The following is a 22121-nucleotide window of genomic DNA, read 5'->3' on the forward strand; positions in this document are numbered from 1 at the left end:
GAGGAAGAGTCACGGTAGCCCAGACGTCAGCTCATTGGAAAAGGGACTATGCAACTTAAGTTATAGGGAGGCTACACAAATAGTGAATAGTTTATTGAATGTTAAGCTTTTGAAGGTATAGAGGAGTTTCACTTTTCCCCCAGTACCAGTAATTGACACATTTGGCTTCCTTTTGACCCACTGAATCCCACCGACAACACTGTATAATCCAAATATGGTCATTATTTCCTTTTTGGAAGTTGCCAAAGACCACAGGGATAATACTGCCGATAGTTTAGGACCAGCTCATCTCCACTTGCACTACATGGAACCTACAGACACCCAATTTTCCAGTCTAGTACTTAACAATATTCTTATTCATTTCCTTGCCTGATTTATTGAAGGACGGGGTGATTGGAATTTGTACAGGTTTTTTCAGTAATATCTATTATCGATTGGTGGTGGTCAGATGTATGCAGATATCAGTCCATACCCAGGGAAACTTTTGCTACAGCAGCTATAGAGTGAATGAAAATAAAAAAAACGTCCCTTGTGTGAAGCGCTTTGGGTGACTTGTGTCATGTAAAAAGTGCTATACAAATAAGAATTCCTCCCATATTCAAAAACTAAACAAGTTATTCCAAATCCCATCTGAAAATATCTTATGGCAACAGTTCCAGGCAACTGGTAAATGGTCAATTTCTCACCTCCCACTTGAAAAAATGCCTTGGAACGCCACTCGAAGTGGTAATTACAACTTGTAAACTTTGAGATGTTCAGGCTGCATCTGAAACCATCAAATTATAGCCTCTAAGTACGAGCACTAGCAACCAATCCTTAACCTTTCATGGGGTCAACTGTTAGATCTCTATGCAGTTAGTGAATTAGAGCTTCAGCAGCATTTTCCCAATTCGACCGTCCTTACCCAGGGGAAAGGGTAGTGACATCACCGACAGCTGTTTTTCTTCTACTTTAAAGTTATTGGTGGAGTACAGGCCAAACAAAAGTGCATGTCGCCCCCTACTGTACAGTGTCCAACAACAACATAGTGTCCAAACAAAGACATTTAAGGTGAAAAAAAAGAAGAAAAACCCAGATGAGATCACATTTCCCTTTAGTGTTATTTTATCTCAACAGCTGTTTTATGAAGCTACAGTAGCAAATTAACCATGGCTTGAGTTTCTACTAGATGAAAACTGCCTTCATTTAAGCTGTTTACTGAGGCGGCTCTTTAACACTGACATGTGACTGTGGGGACGACAACATGTCTTTTGTCACTTTTATAAAGTTTGGCTTGCGCAAAAGCTTATTTTTTATTTTTATGTGCGCCTGTCAATCAGTAGTGGGTGCGCATGAGTCACTCCAGGGGGGGGGGCCGAGGGGGGTGGTGGGATTAGCTCTGCAGTGGCTTATGGGATGGCTCATACTGTAGCTCCTAGTTAGCATTGAGGCTCCTTTACCTAACTCCTTCCAAACTGACAGCCCAATTCGGACGCTTCTTATCATGGCGGACGCTGACTCACATCCGGTTTGGCGTAAGACCTCTAACCACTCTGCTCATTTCGGAAGGGGCCTTTGACTGCTACAAGTTCGGATACGAGATGAAGACAGTAATGGCGGCCCCCAGTGAAGGAGCAGCTAATAATTAAACAAAACCACTGCATCAGTGAATGTAACTTTTGGTGACAGCTTTCAACATGTCGCATGTTTTTAATTATGTCTGGTTTGGAGAAACATTCGTTAGCCTCTTATTAGATAGCTGTTGTGGCATTAGCCGTTTTGTTCACATTCGAGTTTTTTCAGCTGGAACGCTCTGAGGTTGGAAGCCATAAGATACCATCAGCCTGGCTCCCCAGGCGCGGCACTGCTGTCGCCCACTGCTCCTTACAGGTTGCCCCTGCGGCATCAAAGTATGGGGCAAATGCAGAGGACACATTTCCTTCTGGGCACAATAAACCATACTTTTGGATCTATCCATTATTTACATTTCTTTGCTGAAAAGGTAGATAATGCCATATTTTTGTATGAAAACATACAATATACACTGTCTTTTCTGGGGTTGCTGCAGCTGCTCAGGTCAAGATGCAACACTCGCCCAAAGAATGAGATCAGCACTGTGAAAGAGTGGTTCAGGGATCATGATTTGGTTTGGCCACCACAGAGTCCAGATCTTAACCCATTGAGAATCTTTGCACAGTGGTTTAGTTTATATATTATAGTTTTACATCAGTTTAGTTGCTCTTGTGGGAACAGAACATGCTTTTATCTTTTTCAATACCCAATAATCCTCAGAAAGCACTCACATTGACGGAATACACAACTGCAGCATCATGAAACTGAAGTGTGAACTGTAAAAATGGATTTGATGTCAGCCTGAACTTTCCGCGTCTCTTTAGTCCCACAGTTAACCCAGGTTCTCTGAATGTGTGGCAGGTCTACAGGTGGTGCTGAACTCCATAATTAAGGCCATGGTTCCCTTGCTCCACATCGCCCTGCTGGTCCTGTTCGTCATCATCATCTACGCCATCATTGGCCTGGAGCTGTTCATCGGAAAAATGCACGCCACCTGCTACGTCCTACAAACAGGTCACTCACAGTCAAAAATAACTGGGAAAATAACATGTTTACTGTGAGAGGCACGCCTCTCTTCAGACCTGATTTGTTGGGAGTGAGACATCACCAGCTAAACATGAGACTGAAATATGTTTAAAAGGCTTTATTTTAACTCACTGAAAAAATAGCATTGGCGGTGTCTAGGACGGCACGGTGTCATTAGCATGTTTGTTTATGTTTTGAGTATATTCTGATAGACCTTTAATAACACATTAAAAAAGCACAACAAAAACACCTAAAAATGTGGCATTTATGTGACGACAAAGCAATAAAAAAGTTACCATCAGTTTTTTCAAATGAGCCGTTACTCTGGCCTAGAGGATGTAAACTCTCCAGTCAAGAAGCTTCTAGATTTGGGTTAAGGTCGGTACTAAGTAACATATTTACCTTATTAAATCCTTTCCGTAGTCCCTCTGGGGTAATACAGGTGTTTATGGGATGATTGGAGGGTCTTTCATCTCCCCCTGGTGTCTCTGACCAGAAAACCATGTTTGCAACTTGACTGTCACCGGACCAACGGGCAAAGCTAACTGCGGGCTAGCGTCACTTTAAACAGTATTTACAGCCAAGTTTGAGTGAAAAAAATGATTTCCATTGTATAATTGGATGCACAATATCCCTCTCTCCCTTCGCCTGATCTGTCAGCGTAGTATTTACTCTCCAAGACAATTAATAACTTTAAAAAATTGCAACTTGCTACGACACCTGCAGTTGCGCTTATATCCTTATATCCTTACTTAGTACTGCTTTAAGTTAAGAGGTTAAAGGAGAGACAAACTTTAAACGATGTTGTAATATTTTCTGAAGCCTGTTCTGTAATTCCATAATCCAATATTATATCGGTTCTGAGCCGTTCAGCTCCAAGTGTGTTCATCAGGCCGCGCTGACCAAGCCGTAAATCGAGACTGAAAGTTATTCCTACAGCTGCCAGCAGGAGGAGTCAAAGTCTTCACCAGCTCTAGCACCTGTATTTCATTGTTACTATGTCATTTTTACAGCGACATTATTTTTATATTACATTATATTTTATATTATAATTATAAAACATCAATGCTGAGGAACCAAAATAATATTTATAAATCTATTTCCAAGCCCCATATGTATGATATGTCCACTTTAAACATGTCTACGTCCTATCTGGTGGTAGGTAAAATATAAAGAAAATACAGTCCTTCCTACTGCTAACTAATCCTTAAACTAATCTTGTCGATAGCTAAAATAATAGTTTGTTGTGGACTTAGACTACAGTGTCCAAATGCAGCAGCTGTTTTTAGACAGCAGAATGTGCTCGTGTGACCTTCTCAGATGGGGCCTCTGTGGTTATAAAAGTACTGTTTGTTTTGTGATGCTAGTGAGGCTAAGGCTAATACCAGGCTAATGACCGCAACACCCCGGTCCGCTCTCTAATTATCTTTTAACTTCAATTATTAGCTCATAAATATAAGAACAACTGTTTGACTTTATAAAATATGTTTTTAGGGCTTAGATTTTTACCAGCTTTGTAAGTTAAATCCAGGCAGTACAACCTAAGCAAACACGACAGCGTTACCAAATGTGTTAGCTAGACAGTGGGTTATCAATATAAAGCATTTGGAAGAGGGCCAGATGTATTTTAACATGTTTGGCCCCCTCTGGTCAAAGCACAGCAAAGCAGCGGCACTTTACATACATATAACCAAGCTTAATGAAAATAAGCTTCTATTTATTGGACAAATGTTACACAGTATGGCTTTAAAATGATTTGTATTTCTGAGTTCACGACCCCAAAGTGCAAGTGGAATGCTACATGCTTAACACTCCCTGTGTTTGTGTTCCGCAGGAGGCCTAGCGGAGGAGGAGTCCACCCCATGTGCGGTCTCGGGACACGGGCGCCGCTGCCTGCTGAACGGGACCGCGTGCAGGGAGGGCTGGCAGGGCCCCAACAACGGCATCACCAACTTCGACAACTTCCTGTTCGCCATGCTGACCGTCTTCCAGTGCATCACCATGGAAGGCTGGACCGACGTGCTCTACTGGGTACGGGCCGTTCTCACATATTGGCTTTGTAACGCCATGTACATTGTAGCGTAGCATGCGATAAGAGAAACGCTACCCCCAAAATAACCATGCAAGCCATTTGGGAGGTTCTGTTCCTTATATTATTATCAATCATCAAAACCTTAAAGGACTAGAAAAAGTTGTCATTTTTATATGATGAGTGACACTGGTCACAAGATATGTAAACTTTTGATCAGGGTCATTTTGTTTCTTTTTTTTTATCAATATGAAAAAGAGTAAACTCAGGGTGTGTACGCTTTTGAGCACAATTTTATGTATATGCTGGTTTCAATTGAGATTTTGTATTAAATATAGTGTCAATAGCTTTTGTTGCAGATATCGTCTGTGGCTACAATAGAAGCTTACAATCACTAAGTGGCGAGTGAATGAACAATGACTACAGTGTAGCTCTTTGAGAAACTCCAGACTTTAAAGTGCCATACAAGTGTAAGCCATAATCATTTTTAAAAGACTCACAATGGGAGAAATAGTTTTTCCTGAGTGCTTAATAAGATGCACAAGGCTACACAAGATAGTAATGTAAAGAAAAGGAAAGCGAATGGAAAGCAGCAAGTGCTTGTTGTAGTCAGCACTGCTTGCAGTTGGTGCGCGAGATACCAGCTCTGTCTTGAGCAACGCTGTTGTAGTGGAGGATCGGTCTCTGTCTTTCAGCTAGTGTGAGATCGAGACACAGTTGTGTGTTCAGTATCTTTTGATCAATAGTTAAAGCACCAACTTTCACATCCTAAAATTAAAACGAAAATACTGTCATTTTGCTGCAAAATGTTTCCCCTGGTTTGGACCTGCTCAGTCTAGACCGTACATTTTAGATTACAATATTAGTTTGAATGAGATAATCAGGTGGTCACGTCTGTGCGAGCATCCAAACAAGGTGCTGCATTTTGTCCAGTGCCTTTTCTCCAAGCGCAGCCTTAAACCCTGGCACTGCTGCTCACTTGCACACAGCATCATCAGCAGCTGTAAGAGGTCCCACTCCCTCCCCCAAACTTTTCTATAGGCTACACTTTTTCAAGTCCTGAAGTTTGGTATTGTCCCACAGCCAGGCCTTACAAAGTCCTGTTAACTTTGACTCAGACCGAACATACTGGACGAGAAGCTAAATAAAAAGAGACATCGGAAATCTCTGCCGTTTGTTTTGGCTATTGGCTCATTTTTCTCTATTTCAAATCCATCATTTAACACAACCATAGCACTCCCAGTTCTGATTCATCACAAATCCTCTCCAAATTCCCCATCCCTATCCACAAACCTCATTATCACCAATCAACAATGTTTCTTTAATTATCCCCGCGCTACACTGTCACCATTGAAGCAGCGCAGTCCGCCCACGCCCCTTTAACGGACCCTCGCAAAAGCCCGGCTCCTCCTTGTTCCACTTGTGCATGCATTTTGTATGTGTCGCCATGGTGACCGCGCTCTAATTATCCAAAGTGCAGCGTTGAGGATTACCCAAGACATGACAACAACATAGATGGAGGTGATCGTTTTCAACCAGGAGAGAGAGTTTATTGAACGCCTAAACTCTGGTGCTTAGAGGTGGTTAGTTCTGGCATATTACCCAGCTATTAGCTTTCTGTGTTCATTAGCACATAGTGAAACGTCAAACATGAGAGAGGACAGTTTGACCATGCACAAGATCAAAACAGGTTTGGTATGAAGCAAAGACCCTTATTTTGTATAGCACCTTTCCCAGAGAGGGTCACAAAGTGTTTTACATGGGACAATTTTACATTCGCTCCATGGCTGCACACATCTGCGCCAACGGACCCTTCGACCACCGACATTCATTCTCTGAAGGAGCCCTTCATCCTGGACTATTAATTATAATAATAATGCATTTGACTCATACAGCGCTTTTCCAGACAATCAAAGTCTCTTCACAATTGCGTGCATTATTCATTCACTCCATACTCGCGATGGTAAGCGAGGCATCCAGTCTGCGCCATCAGCAACCACCACCAACCACTCACTCACTCACTACATTCACCAGGATTCCTGCTGTTCCCAAACGGTCTCCCATCCAAGCACCAACCAGGCCCTTGCCTGCTTAGCTTCCGAGGTCTGACAGGATCGGGCAGAGCGAAGGCGGTATGGCCATTGTACATGTTTATAGTGACATGCAAACTCCACATAGAAAGGCGAGAGTTCATCGCACCAAGAGACGGAAGCGCTCACCGCACTCTTCCAAAACATTAAAGATGGCGTGCGCGGACACTGATACACTGTTTTTTTCTGCTCTTTTGTCTGTTTTGAATTAGAAACAGTGTTGTATTGGCAGACATTAATGTTTACTGAAAAGGTTTCCTGCAGCTCGTTCCAGCTCTAATTGGCTGATGCCGCTTGTCAATCACGCCCACCAGGAAATTGCTGAGATCACGTGTGCTCCCAGACTACATGTCTTTGAAAGAAGCATGGCCAGGCAACTCAGAATATGAATGTGGATCCAGGGTAATGGTCAGAATCTGACTGGAGGTTTAACCTGATGTACATGTTTCGAGGTTATACTGGAAGCCAGAGCACCCAGAGAAACCCATCCAAGCACAGGGAGAACACACAAACGTATGTTAGGTGAATGAGGGACTTGGCCCTTTAAATGTAGGTTTGTTAAGGGTCTTTGCTGCTGTAATAGTTTTGCCTCTCACTGTACATTACATTCACGGCTAACATTAAATTCTCGTCTCTTTCAGATGAACGATGCCATGGGGTTTGAGCTGCCCTGGGTCTACTTTGTCAGCCTGGTCATCTTTGGATCCTTCTTCGTTCTGAACCTGGTTTTGGGAGTGTTGAGCGGGTGCGTTCTCAGACATACCAATTCTACACTAGCTAACTGACTTAACTTTTGCGTAAATCATGAATCCTTTGTTGGTTTTGTTTTTTCCTCCAGAGAGTTCTCCAAAGAGCGCGAGAAGGCCAAGGCGCGTGGGGACTTCCAGAAGCTGAGGGAGAAGCAGCAGTTGGAGGAGGACCTGAAGGGCTACCTGGACTGGATCACCCAGGCTGAGGACATCGACCCCGAGAACGAAGAGGAGGGGGCGGAGGAGGGCAAGCGCAACAGTGAGTCTCTCACTGACCATTTACAGCAGGAGTTTGGCTTAATGATGAGCGATTAAGTGGATATACAGTTGCTGTACTATCTGGCATACTATTTTGTGGCATTTTGTGACTTATTCTCAAAAAATGGCTTTTGTGTTACTGCTCAAAAGCTCTAGAGGGTGCTGTTGCACTAGCCTGGGGTGGCCATAGGTTTGGGACAAGACAGAATGTTCAACATAAGATGCATTTGCTGATAATCACAAAATGACACTTATTTTTTCATGAATATATACAGAGGGTATGTGCTTGATGTCATAATGTTTCGCAGTGACAGGGAAAAGATGTTGCTGACACATGAAAGTCATTCTTATTTGATTTTGTCACTCGGTTTGGAACAATTAAGGTTCCAACAAGAATGAAAAGGATGTGTCTGGATAGTCCCTATTATATCATATCATATATCATATTAATATGTATATTTTTTCATTTTATTTGACAGGGAGATCATAGTCCAATGTGTGCCTTATAGTTCTCAGAGCAAAGGCTAATTCGTGTCACTTTTAATGGCCAAACATTAATATTGGTGATGGGACTCTATTAACATTTTTAAACGAGTTAATTATGGCCTTTGTAATTAAATAATTGTTGTTTTAGATGCTTCTTTGAAATGATCTCCACAAAAGTTAATTCAAATGGAGGAAAATACAGACACTTCAAAGACTATAGCAGTTTCATTTATTTTGGATTTTTTTTTTTACATAAGTTTTATTGTTGGCTTAAAGATCCCATACCTGATTTTTTTTAAAAATAAACAATGAAAGAGGAGGCCACAAAATTACAATGCTACTACAATGCTTTACAAGGACATTTCACAACTTGCAGGGTCACTTTTCAGGGTCACTGTCACAGAAATGTTAGAAAACTGTCCTGCAAGTTCATAACATTGTTCCAAATGCTTTATAATTAGCACACAGTGTTTCTCCCACAGATGTCTGAGTCTACAATATACTAAAGGAAGACAGAGCAAATGTTATTGCATTACTTGGAAAAAAAATCTGGTATAGTGCCTTTAACCTTTTGAACCCCCACCTTTTACAGAGCACATGTTCGCCAGTTTGACTGGACCCAAATCTAAAAGCTTTTTAAAAAAGCTTCAAAAAGAGCCACAAAAACGCAACAAAACAGGTGATAAAAAAGTGATGAAAACACAATATAAAAGTGATGTATAAGCAGGCGACAAAAATGAAACAAGAAAGGGACGTGTAGTTGGAAAATGTATTTAATTGTGATTGTGCGCTGAAGTGGTGTCATAATCTTGGTATGTGAATTTTGTACCACACTCAGGTGTCCCCCATGGGAAAATGTACACACAGATGACCTGTTGCCCTGTCTGGTCTGGTGATGAACCATAGAACTGCCTCATAGTGTTCATGGGTTTCTTATCTGGCTTGACCAGTGTCTTCTCTCCCAGCTCGCTGTTCTGGGAGGAGAGTCGACAAAGGAAGTATAACTGGGAGTGAAGGGGTTAGAAACCTCAGACTTGACTTGACTTCTCAGACTTCTCTGTCAGTCTTACTCATATGTTTACATATGTTTAATCATTTATTCATTTGCTATTCACAAATGATCATTTTCTACTGCTATAATAAATCACCAAAGACAGCTGTTTGATTTCCGTTATTGGTCATTTCTACAGTTACAGACGACAGCGCGAGGAAACACCTTAGATGTGTTTTGTAGGTCATAGTTTTCAAGTGAGGCGTTACTCTGGCCTATAGGCTGTAAGCTGCAGTCGAGAAGCTTTTAGATTTGGGTAGAGCTCAACTGGACAAAAAGCAACCGGTTTAGGCGGGGTTGAGAGGTTAACAAGTTTAAAAAAAAAAAAAAGTTAAATTGTTTTTGGCTTTACACCACGTTCATCTCTAAGCAACATCTTGCAGAAAATAGGAAACAGTAAAAGTGATGAAGTGATAATTTAGGTTAAGATTTTTAATCGCATTAAACCGTATGTAATCAATTTATTTTAATTAATCGAAATCCCTACCCTATGAATGTATATTATATATATTTTTAAAAAATCGGATAACAATGAAAATGATTGATCATAATATGAAAATAAGTAGTATAACAAAGGCAGCAATTACATCCACATTACAGAGAAGTTTTCTTAACTACATTTAGGTTTGGCCTTAAGTGAGTAAATCCTCTGCCACTAAAAACATGTACAATAGAGTTCCCCCATCATGGTCCAGGATTTTTTTTATTTTGATTTTTTATATTTGAGTTATCGCACTACGTCACCACTAAAACATGAATCGGTCTTTTACACGGAAACACACGCAGTACTCAAGTAGTATTGAAGTCATTACTTGGATGGCTCTTTTTTACTGGGTAATGGAAGGGAATTTCATCGTTTTTTGCTATTTTATTTGATGTCTTGGAGCTTTTGCACTTGAGGACCGTCACCAGTCTGGATGTCTATGCGTTTCTAGATGTCTGCGCATGTTTCTTCTTTGAATGTTGGGTCCACTTTTTTAAAACCCTTTCCGTCTGCGTCCTCAGCCCAGCTCAGGTTTAGCAGTTCGGTTGCATTCGTCCTCTCGATGTTACGTTGGAGCTGCAAAAGAAAATGTGTTTCAGTATTTTTTACCGCTCTTTTACCTTGTCATTGTTAGCTGGTTTGGATTAATAGTAAATAGAAGTGCATTTTCCATTCATTCTTCTGATACATTTAGAAAGACATAGACAGACTTGGATGTTGTCATGTATAACAATGAGGACAGTTATAATCTTATTGAGAAAGGGAAGATTGATTATGATGAGAAGTTTGGTGAAATTTAACTTATTTGAATAGTAATATGAAATATTAATGTGCAAAAGTAAATTGTCTTTGAAGAGTTATGAGCATGGAGTGCAGAGGGGTAAGAAATTAAAAGAGAAGAGAAAGGTTTCTAAAATCTAAAACCAAGTTTTACCAAAAAGTTAGAAAGGCCTTTCACCGTATTTTCAGTGATTTTCTTTTCATTTAAAATAATCATGCCATCTGTGGTCTATAATTACATCTCCTGAATGATTCCACTGCCCCCACCAGAAGGCAGCATTTGTCCACAATTGTTCTCATCGTGGCTTACAAAACTTTTAATGACATCTGTGGTTGCTTTAGTACAGAGCACATCTGTGGAGGCACCGCCCACCACAACTGCGGTTATCTAGTGCCGTGGAAACACAAGCGTGTGCTGGTTAGATTAGATACGTGACAAGGCGAGTACATAGATCTTGGCGTGTGCAGTAGAATCGTGTTCAGTGGAAAGTACATGTTGGGCTCATTCTGCTTTCTGTTTGTAAAACTGTGTTGAACCAACCAAAACTAAAATGCAAACAGTAAACAATACCCACCTGCTTCAAAATGTCCTCTCTCGTCGCTGGGTCGTTCGGATCTGCAGAGTCGGTTTGCAGCTGTAACTTGATCCTAAACTTCTTTACTGCAACATAATAATAAAAACAATCATTTATTTGAAAAGCTAAAACACTGAACAGAACGCTACAACGTTAGGGGGCTCGCCTGAGTTTAGCCATGCCTTTCAGTCATGCATTTTTATTTACTCACTTTTATGTACTCGTAGTCATTGCTCAAGAAGATGACAGTTAAAACACGGCCCCAGAGACGCACGTTTAGGTGGAGAAACCAGTGAGTCATTTTTTAAGCTGCTAAAGATGTTAGCATGCTACCAGTTAGCATTTAGCTTCAACAGCTCACCTCTGACATGACAAACTGTAAAAATCGCAGAGAAAGGTTTTCTGCTTCCTCTTTGATGTGTTAATTTAGTCTGAGGAGTGAATCTCTAGTAAATCCTGCTGTAGCTGTAGCTGTGCCACATTTCCTGGTTATATCACCTAAACGTGCGTCTCTGGGGCCGTGTTTTAACTGTTATCTTCTTGAGTACATAAAAATGCCACTGTCAATCAGTTGTCTTTCGGTATCATCCTAGAGATATTGTTACATGTTGTAGAACTGCATAATTCTACTTCAGTATTCAAAATGGCTGGCGTAACAATGCGTGATGTCATCGGAAACGCATGCACTGATTAATGCATTAGTTTGATTATTAAAAAGTAATGAGGAGTTGGGGGTGAGAAACTTAGTGATATAACTGATATTTTCTTGTCAGTGTTTTATTCCTATGGAGTTAGTGTTTCGCTGAAATACTGTATGTGAAACTTTAAACAGTGCTGGAAGAAAACATGCAGCTGTTAAATAATCCCTTATGATTAATAACTTACACAGGATGTAAAAACGTCCCCAGAGGAGACTTTTGTCTTCGTCGATGTTGATATGTTAGCCTTGAAGCTAAAGGCTAATGTTAATTCGATGCTAGCTAACTAATGTTGAAATAGCCTCACAATCTAAGCTAGTCCTTTGAAAAAAAAACACAGCTTGACATTTATTTAAAGTGCCTTTTGTTTTTTAATCATATTTGTTTTTTAAGAGTACATAAATAATGTGGACAGGAAGAAGTCATTTGCCTACACTGGCCAGCAGGAAGTTGATACAAATACATTCCTTGCACAGAGCCAATAGTTGGCCTTTGCGGTGAAAATATGTTCTGAGATCATAAATTAAAATTTCATAAGCTAAAGCTTCTTTACATTATAGTAAACTCAAAATGTTATCTTTGTAACAGCACTTTCTAACAAACTGTAGCTTTTTTATTGTGATTTGCATATTTGCTTTAATTAACATCACACTAACAACTGCACAGGACAAAAAAGGTAATAATAATTAGCGCTAATATCCAGGGAATTCTGACCTGGCCAGCTGTGGCAGATGAACGCCCTCTGGTGGTCGCAGTTCCAGTCCTCCCATGTCCCTGCAAACTCAAAGTGCGCTGCCACACAGTACTCGTACTGGCTGAGGTTGTTGGGCTCCACTAGGCCTTGGGTTTTCCAGTAAGAGAACGTGGAGTTGTTCCCGTCCAGCCACCTCCATGGCCCCCTCTTCAGGCCGATCCACGCCCTCGAGCTTGGGATCAGTGCGTGCAGCTGTTGGTTTTCATCTGCGTCCCTCACACTGGCCAGGTCCGTGTAGTGCTGCCTGCAGTGCTGCTGGGCCCCCTCCCAGCTGAAGGTGGCAGTAGTGAGCACGTAGTTCTCGGACCCTCCTGCAACATCACATGAGGGTCAAAGGCAGTGGTTCTTAGCTGGTGGTTCAGGACAGGAAAGTGGGTCACAGGCATTAGCTGAGAGGTGTGGTCACAATCATAGATTGAAAAACATGGACGTAGCATCGCTATTAGCTGCTGAAGCTAATAGGAAATAGGAAAAGATTGATCCGTTCAGTATACCAGTTTCTCTCTCGACTATTTTGTCTCACCGGTGCGATCGACACAGATGGCGGCGTGTTGGTTCACACAGTGTTCGTCCATCCAGCATCCATTGTGGTCCATATACACACAGAACTGGTTGGCGCCCTGGTTGGCCGGTTCACCCAGGACCCAGTTCCTGTAGTTCGTTTGACCTTCGCTGTAGTAGGCGGGGTCTGCCAGGGACCACGCCCAAGAGGTGACATCGTCGTACAACCCGATCCAGGCACGCTACCAAAACAGTACCAGAAGAGAGTGAAGCAGAATATTGGAATAAGGAATGAATATGAATGAATGAATGAATGAATGAATGAATGAATGAATGAATGAATGAATGAATGAATGAATGAATGAATGTTCTCCGTATTATACGAGTCCTCAAATCAGAGGTACTGTAGGCAAGTTTACTTGGTCAAGGGACTACTTTTTTCTGTTTTTTTTTTTCAGGTTTATAAGTCATATTGGTGCATCATATCTTTATTTAACGTGGCATGGTCACCTTGAAATCTATTCTACTGCTTCACTAATACCATTGCATCTACTGTAATGATGTTTTACATAGTGGCTTCCATCGGGGTTCAGCAGCCTGCTAATGTCGGCCATGTTGTTGAGCGTGTGAACGTCGTCCATGCTCTCCACAGTGGCCAGGTCGGCGTAGCGCTGCCTGCAGTAGCTCCGTGCATCCTCCAGGGTCTTACGCTCGTAGACGAAGTGATACTGGCGCGAGGAGGCTGGGCACAGGGCTGCGAGAAAGAGGAACTAATAGTTACACATGTTAGCGTATTTTATTGTGGCCTTTTCTCCTTTGCTCTAGTTTTTCACATTGTATATAATGTTCAGCGTCATGGAAATTATTAGTTCAGCTTCCCGATGGCCCTGTGTACGAAACTGTTCCTCAGTCGACTGGATGCATAACCTAGAAGAGACTGTGTGATGGGTGCGAAGGGTCCCTGGCGATTTTGATGTCTTTGCGGGTGAGACGGGTGGAGTACATGTCCTTAATAGCATCTCTGGTGTTTAAATTATGACAACATTCTTTCCCCTTTTGTGCACCGCTCTCATACTTCTATTTTCCAGATATTTCTTCATCGCCATCCAGTACAAGAACAACTGATACGAACAAAACACCTGATAAGGTGAACTTTCTCTGCATCGGGACTGACTGTATTATATATATATATATATATATATATTATATATGTCATAGTCTCATACGGCTGTGCGGTTGGGCAACTGACGCTGCAATGAAGTGATTGACAGAAAATTGTATTTTGTTTTTTATTGAATTCTGATAGGCCCTTGACTATTGTGGGCCCCTGGGCTCCAGTCCAGGAAGCCCAGTGGATGAGGCGGGCCTGTGTGCTCTTGAATTGCGCTGCAGGACCTGAATATAATCCAGACTTTATAATCCATGAGTTTGCAAGTCCTACCCTCCAAACTCATTGAGCACAGACTTAAACATGCATAAAAGAAACGGTGCATTCTGGGAGGAGACTGAGGAGCCAGGTCCAGCCAACTGAAGTCAGGAAGCTGAATTCTCCCCCTTCCTTACCCGTACTTCCTCTTCCTCCTTGAGCGTAACGGAGTTTTCATAATGAACTGTCAAATACGTTGACTGTAAAGTTTGTAAACCATGTTTCCATGGGAATTCACGGGAATGTGTGGTATATAATGGAAATAAACAGGGAATTAGCACACCTGAATGTCGCTTCTTTACAGACAGTCATAAACAGCAGCATTAGAGTTTGATTTGATAGTTACTGAAATATATGTCACAGAGAGGAACATTCTCAAAGAAATCATCATCATGTCTGAGTGTAATACAAAAACATTTATTCTATCCTCAGCTATTCTCCAGGAACACAGGACACTTTCACATAAGTTTCTGTTTTTTTGGCATTTTGAACATGAATGTTCCATTTAGAACTAGATTTTCAGTGCAGAGGTTTTATTTCCCGTGACTTTTGAACGCCTCATATAATTCCCAATGGTGCATGCTTTACGTATTTAAAACAAAACAAAGACCTGGCAGCTCCCTGTAGATATTGGATTACTAAACAAATGGACATTTCATAAGGATTTCAGCTGCATCAGAGCAGGCCAGCTGTATAACTCTTTTCATAAAGCTAAAAATTCTGACTGTTGTTGCTGCTTCTGCTGCTTCAAACATTTGCACCTATTTTGCGATCAGCACGTTTTTGTGTTGACATGGGGTTTTAAATTCCCCAAATGTTCAAGCTTCATCGAAAGTTTCCTTTGCAACGTCTATCTGACAGCAACTACATGTATGTTTTCATTCTTAAATGAATGATTTCTGAGACAGCGATTGCTCTGCTTTAGGCTATGTTCTCTTAAACACACCTGTAATTATAACAACTGTCACATGTTTTTGACATGGTGGTATTTTCATGATAAATATCCAAAATGAACATTCTATTAATATGAATGCTATGGTTCAAATCCCCTCTACAATTATAAAGCATTAACCAAACATTTGACTGTCCTCACTGCAATATCAAGGTTGAATTAAATGTAGAAGAAAAGTGGGTAACACTTTACATTACGGGCCGGTACTTATAGTGGTAATGACTAGTAATGACAGTGGTACTTCCAGTGGTAATTACAGTGGTACTTCTTGGTACTTATTGTGGTAGTTACAGTGGTACTTACAGTGGTAATTACAGTAGTAAGTACTAGTATTTACAGTGGTAATTCTAGGTTATTATTGTGGTACTGAAAGTCATAATTACTAGTAATTAGGGTAAGGGGTTAGGGAGACACAGAGTTACCACTATATGAAGGTCTACTTCTATTTACTTTGGTACTTTAAATGTTAGTTTCTAGTAGTTACAGTGATACATCTATGGTACTTACTGGTAATTCAAGGATACTACAGCAGCAATTCATAGGTAGTAAATGTGGTACTTCTACAAACAGACGTAATTTCTAGGATTGTGTGACTATAAAACAACATAAAACAGCATGAGGGAAAACAAGAAGTACAACCTTCGTTACTAAGAGTTACCACTGTATCTAGAAGTACATACTTGGTAATTGTCACTATAGTATCCTTTAAGTACCACGATAAGTACCGAGAATTACCACTGTAATTACCACCATAAGTACCATTGTAAGTACCACTGTAAGTACCACAATAAGTACCACTGTAAGTACCACAATAAGTACCTAGAATTACCACTGTAACTACCACCATAAGTACCACCGTAAGTACCACTGTAATTACCACCATAAGTACCATTGTAAGTACCACTGTAAGTACCACTATAAGTACCACTTTAAGTACCACAATAAGTACCTAGAATTACCACTGTAATTACCACTATAAGTACCACCGTAAGTACCACTGTAATTACCACTGTAAGTACCAAGGACTTACCGGCCCGTAATGTAAAGTGTTACCGAAAAGTGTAATGCATCACTTGCCTGACGCAGCCACAGTGAGCAGAAATATCATCCCCATGACTGGATCTTATGTTGTGGTGTTGTCTCAGGCTCAGACTCAGACTACAGACCACATTGACCTTATGATTTGACTCTAGGTAAAGCATCTGCACTTAAAGTTCTTTCTCCAGGCAAATTGGAGCGCCTATGGAAAAAAGGGCAGAATGAATCCTCAGCCCATACAGTTTGAGATCGCTCATCATGTGTAACCAAGCGCTTAATTCCTTAAGTACGACAAAGTTATCTAGTGGGACGATTAGCCAACTGTTCAACTCTGAGTGGGTTCATGGTTCTGCTGTGGCGGTCCCCTATACTGTATGTACACATTGATGAATACTGTACATTTGCATAGCCTGCTGAAAGATAGAAACTCAGATGTTTTACATGTTCTCTGCGCATGAGATCAGCTTTTGCATGCATACAAATCTGTTGAAATGCCTTGTATTTCCGTCTATGTCTAACCAGTCCCTCCAGGATTCCACAGGCACTTTTTGTGATTGCTGCGTGCTGATGACTGCCTGATTTTGCCATTTTTCCAAAAGTTGTGATGAAACTTTTTTTTGTGCGCTTTCAGCAACATTTTTACTTGAAAATCAAACTTTTATTCGCATTTTACATCAGTTTTACCCAAAGAGACTCTGGGGAATGAGAAAAGACTTCAGATAGGCGTTGTTTGAAATAGCTGTATCTTCTATAAAACAGAGACGTGTGAAATCTGTGCGCCCCCTGAACTTCCAATAAGCTGTGGAAAAGTGAGTGGAGTAAACAGGCACCTGACGCTGTGAGCGCCAGACTCTGGATCTGCACAACTCTGATAAAACAGAATGAGCCTCTGAAAAGAACAGACCAGATGACGAATTAACATTGAGCTTCGGCTCCGGTTTAATAGAACACTGACTCTCATTTGCCCGGGAAGTGTTCATCGTAGTGAAGCTTCAGTCGTCTGTTGGACTGGGTTTGGTTGAGAGGACAGTTAGCTTAGCTTAGCTCCTGTGGTCAGAATGTTGCACTGTAGCCATAATGACATTATAAATGTCATTATGTTAATGATCACAGTGAGTTCAGCTCGGCTTTAAAGCATTAACACCCTCTGCCTTTTCACATTTGGCAATTAATACTTTTTTTTTGTTTTTTTAGAAGACAATAGATACAGACAGCGTCTTTGGAATTGCCCATATATGGTCATGTTCAAAGCATCCAGAGGGAAAACAAAGACGAGAAGAAACTGAACTTTCTCCTGGCGTGCGTCAGAATCTCCACGAAGATTCTGATACTGACAATAAGCGCCTCCAGCTGTTTTTTGACTTGCTGCTCGGTAACACTTTGTTGTCAGCACAGAGTGTACTCAGCGAACCATAATATTATCATCATTATCCGACACTAACTAAGATAAGATACGATAATCCTTTATTGATCTCACAAAGGAGAAATTCACTTGTTACAGTTGGCGTTCAAGAGGATCACTCAGAGTTAATAAAGTGCAGCTGATACAGAGATTATTACACATGTAACTCAAATAGTGACTATTTATTATTTCTCACTCCTCCCTCCATTGTTGTTTATGTTTGTGCCGCGGTCCTCAGGCTGAAAACGTGACTTGTCGCAGGCTTTACATCCAATGGCCGCTGGCTGCTCTGCTTTATGCCCACGACACTAGAGGCCGCCATTGCTCCCCCTTTGCAGTACCTCCATATAGCTGCTAGTCTCCCATTGAAAAGCATTGGACTTTAGACACGTTAGACAATTTTATCGCCTGGTTTCTATGGCTAGACATTCCTCCTGAGATAACGCTGGGTTAGTCACAATTAAAGAAACCAGGCTGGATTTCGAAAGAAGAATTTTTGAAATCTCGTACTTAATGAGGGTCGGACTGTTAGCATTGGAGCAGCGCGAGCTACACGTCACGCAAGGGCCGAGTCTACAGTGAAGATCCCGCCTTTATACCCTTTTTTTGGAACATGCCTCATCAGAGCTGGGGAGGAGGAGTCTCTAAATCCGCCATAATTTCCCCCTCGAACGTGGTCATTGTGGTAAACGGGGAGGAGTGAGGAGGAGGAGTCTATTCTTTTTAACAGTGTATGGTTACGTCACTCCTTGAGACGCGAGAAGAAAGCAAATCTATCTTTTTACAAAGGAAAATGATACAATAATAATGCAGTGTGACTTGGCTAGGAACCATTAGATTACTCGTGACTGAAAAAAGTGGTCAGATTGAAATAGCGAGTCACCATCATCACTGGGCTTATGTTGATATAAAGATGTTTCAGAGGGGATTTTAGATATATTGAAAAGAAGCTGTGAAAATCCCAATGCTGTCAACTCCGGTGCTTTGCCTCCGACGGGATGAAACGTAGAGAATGATGGATTTGTTTGGGGAGAGAGAGTTACACATGTCTTCTCTCCGTTATAAAGCTGCTTCTGTCTCAAATACTGTCTATACTCTGTGCCCGATGCTGTTTGTGCGTCCGTGTGCAACTTTAACTGTGCGCTGTCTCCTCCTCCTCCTCCTCCTCCTCCTCCTCTTGCTCTCTTCTTCCCTCTCTCCCCTCCCGACTCTATCTGTCTCTTCCTCCCCTTTCTGTTCCCCCCCCCCACCCCCCGCCGCCGCTGCTGCATGTCCAAACCAGCAGGGCTAACGTTTGCCCAGCTCACGAAGAAGAAGCGAGGGAAGTTTGGCTGGTTCTCTCAGTCCACAGAAACTCAGGGTAACGCTTTCGATGTCCCACCGGTCCATCCCCGTCTCCGTGGAGACTCGTCCTGTCGCTCGTTGTTGGCGCCGTTATCCATTTAACCACTCCACGTTTGTTTCCACGGTTCCATCTTTCACACTCATTGTTTTGTCTTCATCTTTCCGTCTAACAAGTCACAAATCGGTACAAAACAAAAAGGCTGACGAACACAAAACTTTAACATCATGTTAGTTAGAAGTCTGCTGCTTTTTGTAAGGGGCTCCTGGTCTCGACAATATCTATCGGAGTGGTTTAGTTGGTTTAGTTGGTTTAGTGTAAAATGTGATGTGTGTGAGGTCTCTGAAATTTGAATATTTTGCCGACTACTAGCATCAACGATCTTCTTCAATGAGATAAATTAGAAATTAGAATGAGAAGAAAGTGGGTGAGGATGCGACCGGCAGCTCTGTCCATCGTGGCCTGAGCCAGAGCGGCCCTCTGAGCTGTAGAGTATTGTGCTCCTGAATTTCATGTAAACTTCAGCTACTGACGACTCTTACGAATTTGTAGTCATTTTGTCTGGATAGTGTGGATAGTGTTACCGCTAGCTCTTGTAGCTAATGCTAATCGTTCTAAAGTCCTGATAGGAAATTAAACAAACGTTCATCCATTACAATAATGCATTAGTCTTATAATGTATTATAAGACTAATGCATTTGTCTTCTAATACATTATTATAAGACTAATACAGTGGAGTATTGTACAATTGGACTTGTCTCATATTATTTTTTGTGTTGTGTGTGTTTTTTTTCTCCATTTTGTGTAAAAATCACCCCAAACCCTTTTTTCAAGCCACTTATTGTGATTGGCTACGAGTCAAAAGTCCCGCCTCTGCTTGAAGCTGCTTCGTGTCCAGCTCTGACTCTGCATGACTATACTCTCCTGCTTAGAATAACTAGAGGAGAGTAGTCTGGCTGACCAGGCTACAAAAACATTACTGGGGTATTTAGTATTTTTGCTTCATTCACGCAGTTTTGGGTAAAAGTACTTTGTACTTTGGTAGGTAATCCTTCTACTGCTGAAGCACTGGATTTTGTTTTGTCATAGACACAGAAGTGTTCTCTGGAAGTCCATATACCATCACCGGACCCGTTTAGAGCAGTTCTGCACCGTCGATTTGTTAGCATGTCGTTACCAAAAAGTGAGTGCAATTTACCAAATCAAACCACAAACAATTCTAAAGACAGGGGATTATGCAAAACTTTTTTGCGCTTTTTACCATGTTACAGTGTTGTTGCTCTCTCATCAACTACGTACCGAGAGCTGTGTTTCGAACCACTCGCGCACCTTTGAGTGATCTACTCTAGTGAGGCTACTCTTAGCGGTGCAGCAGCAGCTCCAGAAAGGCTCCTGCACGTAGCCAGGAACCTCTGGAACTTCTCCATCTCCTGCTAAGCTAAACGTGGGCCGAGTGGACTGTTTTTCCCCCTTTTTTTTCTCATTATCGAAACAGCTGTGCAGTGAAGGGGAGCATGAGGAGGGAGAGGGGGCTTATGAGGAGATCACATGACAATAAAATAATTGGTCTTTTCTCTATTGCGGTAAATCCTCTCTATATTGTTGCATCCCCTGTGTAAAGTTACACCAGTGTGTCTGGTTTGTAACTTGTAAACGGTCACCACTCACTCATTCTCCCCAAACCGATCCGCCATTTTTATTTTGAGCGCATGTGTCTGCACTTTCTGATGGCTGACTGATCCGTGTTTCCGCAGCGAGCATGCCCAGCGAGACGGAGTCGGTCAACACGGACCATGTGGCCGAAGAGGACAAGTCGCCCTGCTGTGGACCGCTCTGGTGAGGAGGACATTTATTCATCTCTTAACCTCCACCTTCTCCAGTTCAGCTTCACCCAAATCTGAAAGATTCTCCACTCATTTTTTTGCGTTGTCGTCACTTTTTCGTTGCATTTTTGGTGCTATTTTGCCAAATTTAAATAGCGTTTTTGTTGCTTTTTTTCCGTTATCATCCTCATTTACGCCTTGTTTTGTCGCTATTATGATACGTTTTTTCAGGAAGTTTTTCGATTTGGATGAAGTCGAATTGGAGAAGATGTGCTTGCTTAAGATGGGTGATAAGAGATTAAACATGTCTTTCAAAGTTTGTTCAAAATAGTGGTGGGAGATTTATTGCAGAAAACTCCATGTTTCTATCTAGTCTCTTAGTGAAATGATTCTAGTGTTTTTGTTTTCTGCTCATTGATGTCCATATTTTTAAATGTGCTTTTTTTCTTTTACTCTTCTGGTCTCTTATTGTCTCAGTCAAAAAATCACTAAGTCCAAATTCAGGTTAGTATCGCTCTCTGTGGCATGTGAAACGTCCCCCCATCACGTCCGGTCATCTGCATGATCCATGTTCTCCGTCGCTCGTGTTTGTGTCGTCGTTGTTCACATGACAAATCCACCGTGTGTCCGCTCCCTCGCCACTGTCATTATGTCTGATTGAAACAATCTGAATTTTGTCACAAGACGCCGCAAACAAACAAGAGTGAATGATTTAGGTCTAGCAATACTGTACACCAAGAGTCTCCGTCCGCTTTTCCACTTAATGTAATGTATAGAGGTGGAGAATACATCATAACATTGAAATCGCTGTTTGGAAGATATGCTAATTTTATTAATGAGTTAATCTCCAGGTCGGTGGAGAGTCCTCGCCTCAAGTGGAGGAGTTTTAGCTTGGCTAACGCCAGACTGCTGTGTGCTGTGAATCATTTCGAACTGCACAGCAGCCTGGGGACGGTGGCCGAAATCTTTGCATGGATTTGGGACCAATCACAGAACGAGGAGGGACGGCAAGATGATGACGCGCTATTCAACATACGGAAGCTTAGAGTTTGTTTACAGATAAAAAAAAATATATAGTTACAGATTATTTACAGATCCATCATGTC

At 41.6% G+C, this 22121-nt stretch overlaps 1 protein-coding gene across 1 annotated transcript in view; it reads left to right on the forward strand.

Annotated features, from left to right (window-relative positions):
- Positions 1-22121, forward strand: part of cacna1db (calcium channel, voltage-dependent, L type, alpha 1D subunit, b) — a 124110-nt gene that overhangs the window by 51107 nt on the left and 50882 nt on the right. The window contains exons 7-13 of the mRNA XM_079558125.1: positions 2413-2565; positions 4412-4608; positions 7338-7441; positions 7535-7704; positions 19136-19210; positions 20947-21028; positions 21493-21519. Of these exons, the coding sequence (XP_079414251.1) occupies positions 2413-2565; positions 4412-4608; positions 7338-7441; positions 7535-7704; positions 19136-19210; positions 20947-21028; positions 21493-21519 (808 nt within the window). The remainder of the gene's footprint in view (positions 1-2412; positions 2566-4411; positions 4609-7337; positions 7442-7534; positions 7705-19135; positions 19211-20946; positions 21029-21492; positions 21520-22121) is intronic.

The sequence above is a fragment of the Gobius niger genome, assembly GCF_951799975.1.
Source record: "Gobius niger genome assembly, chromosome: 6".
Taxonomy (NCBI): Eukaryota; Metazoa; Chordata; class Actinopteri; order Gobiiformes; family Gobiidae; genus Gobius; species Gobius niger.